The sequence below is a fragment of the Papaver somniferum genome, chromosome 8, assembly GCF_003573695.1.
Source record: "Papaver somniferum cultivar HN1 chromosome 8, ASM357369v1, whole genome shotgun sequence".
NCBI lineage: Eukaryota > Viridiplantae > Streptophyta > Magnoliopsida > Ranunculales > Papaveraceae > Papaver > Papaver somniferum.
The window spans coordinates 112,058,480-112,064,405 of NC_039365.1; the positions used below are offsets into that span (position 1 = coordinate 112,058,480).

The window sequence follows — 5,926 nt, forward strand, 5'->3', positions numbered from 1 at the left end:
TGTTTATCATATATTAAACATAAAAAACCGTTTTGACCCGGCTAGTTAAAATTTGTTAGGAATGTAAACTAGTTTTCTTTGGTTTATGTATTCGGTAACTATCTTGTAACCAACAAATTCTAAAAGATGTGATCTTTCTCGATAGCTACCATTGATGTTATTGGAGGTATCCGTTGGAGATGAACATATACCCTTGTAGATGCAAATCCCTTTCAGAAAGCATCCGCGGAATTCTTACTTTATTTTCGGTTGAATTAAGGGGTACAAACTTTGGGTTCAGTTACGGGTCAAAATGATTGTCTAAAAAAATCTTTACAAAGCCTTGAATTCAGAAACAATTATATTAGAGTTTTTTTTTCTTTTAGCTCAATTTTTTCAAAATTAATCGAACAAGTTCCCTGATTGATCACGGGAAAACAGTTCCAAATATTGGTTGTTAACTAAAAGACATTTCCCCCTTTTTTTTTTTTTTTTTTTTTTTTTTTTTTTTTCTTTTTCCTTTTTCCTTTTTGATTGGAAAAATCTAGCTAAAACACACTAGGTTCATGGGGTTTATGCATTAGATAATGACGGCCCATAACAGCAAACAATATTGACTAGCAAGTATATATGTATGATATGAATGTTTCTCAAGGTGTCAAAAGAAATGAGTTTAAAAAGAATGCATAAACAAACAAATTGTTGGCTGGCATGTCAATTACGGCGTTGTCAAATTTGAGAACACCTATATTTCTGCGTTTCCACTATCAGCTGTGCTTCATTCTTCTATCCGATGGAACCCCCTCATTTTCAATAAATGAACGCATCTTTTATTTATTTTTAAAAGAATCTCTCCAACAATCACGATCTTAGTCAGAAAGTTGGTAACTCAACAACACATAATTGATCGAATTGAAACCCTACCTTATTTTAAGTTTTAGAGATTCAACTCTCCTATTTATTTTTATTTTTTTTGAAGTCAAGAAAGAACCGTAATTCATACTACATGCATACTTGTTTCATAGCGGCACATCTATATCACAAGTCCAAGACTCCCAATTAAACCAAATAGACGGCATAGTTGACTTCACTATCTCCATCTCTTTGAAGAAGAAGGACAGATATTCTTCTAGGGTCTGGTTAGGAGTTAATATTGGTCCTATTTGATGAGTCAAGTAGGTTCATCCACTTTGTTCCAATTTGTACAATTTCCATCCATGTTAAGCCAAACAAGCTTGAACTAGTGTGATGTCTTCTCTATTTTGTAGTGTGAGAAAGGTTAGAAACTAGTCACGAGCTACGGGTGACTAAAACTTCAATTTCTTTCCTGTGGATTATTTTTGTTACAAGGACGTCATCAACATACGACTTTCTTTCGATCGCAAAATCAAACAAAAACACGAAATATTATAGTGTTTCATACTTGAAAACAAAAAATGAAGCCCATATTTTCAGGGTAATCTTGAAGAAATTGATCACAATTATATACAAATTGTTCTCAAGAGATTTCAAAGAAATTCGATTATCACAATTAAGTTTGACTATAATTTATTTAGTCAAATTTGTCTCATTTTCATCAAGGGAACTATTGATAGTGAAGGGAGAAGAGTCAAGGAAAATGTGGCCAATGATATTTGATCATCTAAGCAACAAAATTGTTTTTTTTTTTTTTATCAGTGTAAAGTTAAAAGACAACTAGGTAGACCAAGAATTTGTTTGTTGAAAAATAAGGCCTGATTCGGATGGTTTTCTTATTACCATTATGAACAGTTATTTTGTCGTCTAAAGTTTGTCCTTTTTCTTTTCTAATCTCCCATCGATATCTATAAAGAGGTAATACTTACATCTTAGAGTCGTCATGGTATATGATCAGCAGAGCAAGCAAAGAGAGGTAAATGACATTATAGTCAAGGCATGTTAATTTTACCCAAGAAAACTGCATATATCTGCACAATTTCTGCAGTACGAAATAGTTCTGGACTTCGAGGACACGACTTTGAATGAGCTGATATTCTACGGTTAAAGCATGATGCCAATGTCCATGTGTCTGGGCTGCAGATGTTCTTTCCCCTTTGTTAAAGTAAACTTCAATGACCCATGTTATCTTATTATTGGCCAAAATACTTGGCTAGGTTGGCAAGAAAATTTCTAAGTTCAAGATGTCCAACCTAGCCGATTATAATTCACAAGACAGACAATTGGCTAGGTTCAAGATTCACGACCTAGACAATTGTAATGTGTTCTTCAAATATTACGAACAAGATTCACAGTTGACTAACAAACGGAATGCGCGTAAAACAAAAAGCAATTTAGTTATTTTTGAAGTAAATCAGATTTTGTACAGTGAAATGGGTAGTAAGACAATTTCCAAGGGAAAAGGGAACCTCAGCAATTTCTCAACCACTACGACATCCCCTATTCCACTACCCTAGATGAGAATAATTCAGGCAGCCTCAAAAATATGTTCCTTCAGCTCTATGATGCTACACCTAGCCTAGCGGGCCATAACTTATCTGAGTGCAAAACTCACAAGAAAAGAAAATAGAACACATCCACAACAAACTACTGATAGCTAAACTAAAAAAACAAATGAGAACATGTATGGGAGAGTTCTTCACAAAGACACTTTATCTTCTTTGTAAAAATCAGAAGAGATTTTATCAACAGCTTTTGTACTCCAGCAGAATGGCAAAGCAGTATAACATAAATCTCATACAGGGGAATATACCTGAAAGGACGTGTGTAACAAAAATAAGTCTTGCAGATTGTATTCAATATTTGGCCTTGACGGAGTTGTTCTCCTTGATTCATGCGCGATTATCCAGCTTAACTAACCGTTTCAGATCATCATAAGGGAGGGTCTCTATGTTCTTCCTGCGTAGTTCACTCAATGCAGGTTTCTTATCAAGCAGGTGGCCCAGCCAATCGGGGTATTCAGAGTCAGCTAGAAGCTTAGGATCTGTTCCTTCCTTGAGAATATTGCCACCAACTACTGTAGTAGATTTAATTTCTTTGGAAAGGCTTGAAGCGTTGAGAGCATCACCTGCTCCACTTCCTTTTCCACCTTTCTTGGCTTTACCACCTGCTGTGAATGTTCTCCGACCAACAACTCCAACGGCCTCCTCTGCGAGGATGAGGCTTCTGAGAGATCTGCTGCAATTCATCGCCATCTTTTTTATCCTTGCAGCATCAGCAGGACTTTTGGTGCAAAGACAGAGGGAAGAATCTGTTAGTAAACAGTGAAAAAATAAAAACAATCATATGATGATGCTTCTTAAATGCAGAGAAGTACCAACATCAACAATAATGATATAAGCACTTAGAGCCTGTTTGGTTCATAATTCAAAAAATGTTAACATATTTATCCAAGTGATGATTTAGCTATGTCATCTCTTATCGTGTGCAACAGAGATCAAAAAGATCTTCCGTACTGAGTTGCTTAGGCCCAACAAGTTGAAATGGTCCTCGTCGTGATCAAGATTTTAACAAGACATCCTGCAGTACCAAGGAGTTGGAAGACTATGATACTACGACTTAAAATAGTAGTAATGAGATAGAGAAGAAAACACGCAATGGATCCGAATATTATGATAATGGTGATGACGCCACCAAATTCTGCCACTATGGCGTCTATCCCACGGTAGAAACTCTACCCAGGTGCAAAATAAAAATTCTGAGTTTTTAATAACATCACAAATGGCTCCCAGCCGTAGATACTAGGGAGAAATGGGAAATAGACACTTAACAAAACATTTATAGATATAACTTTAAGCAATCCAAGTAGATTTGACGGTTGGTCTGCCAGCAGTTTATAAACTATACTACTTCAATTGAATACATAATTTAACAACCTGAACACCAATTATAGCTCAAAGTACTAGACAAATAATGGAGAGACGCAATTGAACATATTCTCTGCACGTACTTATAGTTACTTCAGCTTGTGTATATCAAACGAAAACTAGCTTCATTCACATTTTAGGAGCTAATTATCACTTAAGAAAATAATTGTATATAAATGAAGATTAGAGAACAGCAATATATATGCCTGTCACCCACAAACTTCAGTACCAGATGCTTGCTATGTATACACCTTTTGGTAAAGAACAGAAATACACATGTTTTAGAAACAAACACACGAGATACTGAAGGCACAGCACAAAGGATACTCCTAAGACAGCATTCTTTTGCCACACGGCAATGGAAGCACGGCGGCGAAATAGAAGGGGTTCAACTATAATCTTTCCTAGTTATTATACCCCAAGATAACGAATTGTCAGAATTTCAACTTTAAAAAGAACCGTAGAACACCCGAATGGCGTTTTACACAAAACAACATGTTTACCCTAAAATGAACAATCAACTAAACTCCCTCATAACCAAATCGCACTCCATCTAGGCCTTGAACTAAATAATTTGTGGTTCCACCTATGAGGAAGAGGAAGCAATTCCTAAGACAATTCCTTTGACGCACAGCAACAAAAAAGAAGGGGTTCAAGCAGATGCTTTCCTGCATTCCCCAAGACAATGAACTGTCCTAATTTCAAATTTGACAAGAGATAATGGACACACCTGTGACGTTTTTTAGCAGATCACCATATGTACCCTAAAAATGCACTGCCTTCGAACTAAATTTACATTTTTATTAATCCCCAAAATTAGAAATTTCTACTAAGTAATTCACAGTGACCGCACAAAAAGCCGTCTATGGTCTTGTGTTTTCTCATTCCCAATTCATTTGATTCGTTCGAAACTGACCCAAAACATGAATTTGCACAAAATAACACTAACCCTTATTTCAACAACAAAATACTCAATCAATTGGTATCTTTCGATAACCGAATCAAACATAAAATGCTACAATACCAATCCCGACAATTAGAAATAATTCAGCAAAATAGATTAAATCTTTAAAAAAAAAAACAGAATTCAAAATGGGAAAGATTAGAGAAACATACCTGATCTGAGCTGTTGCAAGTATGATGGAATGCTAGGGTTCTCCTTCAGATTGATGAATAGAGAGAAACTAGGGTTTTGAGAAGGAAGGAAGGGGGTTTAACTCTAATAGTGCACACACACAAGATGATCAATCATTGTTCATTTTCACAAATAAGAAGTTACCGTAATCGAGATTGTCAAGCCAGGGATCCAAATAATTAAGGGTCAGAGTCACCTCAACTCCAAGGGCAACCTAAAGCACCCCGAAGAAAATATTGAGAGGCGAGATTCAAATAAATTTCCTTCCAAGCAAAGCTTGCACTTGCACCGATATTGCTAGCGCCAGTAACATTGGCATCACCAAGCGCCAACGTCTGCGTGGCTAGAACCCGCCATATTAGCAACGAAAAACCAAAAATGTTAGGGGGCGCCGGTAATTGGCAATCCTTATCTTAACGAAAATTAATTGAGTCTGTAGATGTGGAAAATCCTACCTCTACATCCAATGGATCTCAAACACATAAAGCACAAGTAAGAAAGTAAGAGATAAACACAAACACAAAATATACGTGGTTCGGTATGATTATCTACGTCCACGAGGGTAAAGTGATGATCTTATTGCTCGATTCAAGGTTTACAAGGGATGATTCTTACACACAAGCTTGCTATTCTCTCACAAGGATATTATTGCTTTTCTCTCTCACTGAATTGCCCCCCCTATCTCCTTACAAAGCTCTCTATTTATAAGCTTACATGACGATACATCCAAGTTACAATGTGGGTCGTAGTGTATCTTCATTGATGTTCTTTCTCGGGTAGTGAGTGATGTTCCTCCCGAGATGTCAACCCAAGCTTGGTGAGGACGGCTCCCGATGTTCCTCCACCCGATATTGATTGTTTGGTGCAGTATGATCGATGTCGCCCTTCATCCTGGCCCGATGTTACTAGCCCCGGGTCCAACTTCGACCAGATTCTTCTTATCTTCTCAACCACTTTGTCAGAACATTTA

General features: G+C 36.7%; 1 protein-coding gene across 1 annotated transcript; it reads right to left on the minus strand.

The window, feature by feature from the left end:
* Window positions 1-2,530: 2,530 nt before the first annotated feature.
* On the minus strand, window positions 2,531-5,306 carry LOC113302629. Its single transcript, XM_026551573.1, has 2 exons — window positions 4,938-5,306; window positions 2,531-3,177 (listed from the first exon to the last, which is right to left on the minus strand). The coding sequence occupies exon 2, from the start codon at window positions 3,147-3,149 to the stop codon at window positions 2,787-2,789; it is 363 nt and encodes a 120-aa protein (XP_026407358.1). The 5' UTR covers window positions 3,150-3,177; window positions 4,938-5,306; the 3' UTR covers window positions 2,531-2,786.
* Window positions 5,307-5,926: the final 620 nt, after the last annotated feature.

What these genes read in the sequence shown, in the direction of transcription:
- LOC113302629 (XM_026551573.1), bottom strand. Translation starts at nt 3,149, where the DNA reads ATGGCGATGAATTGCAGCAGATCTCTCAGAAGCCTCATCCTCGCAGAG.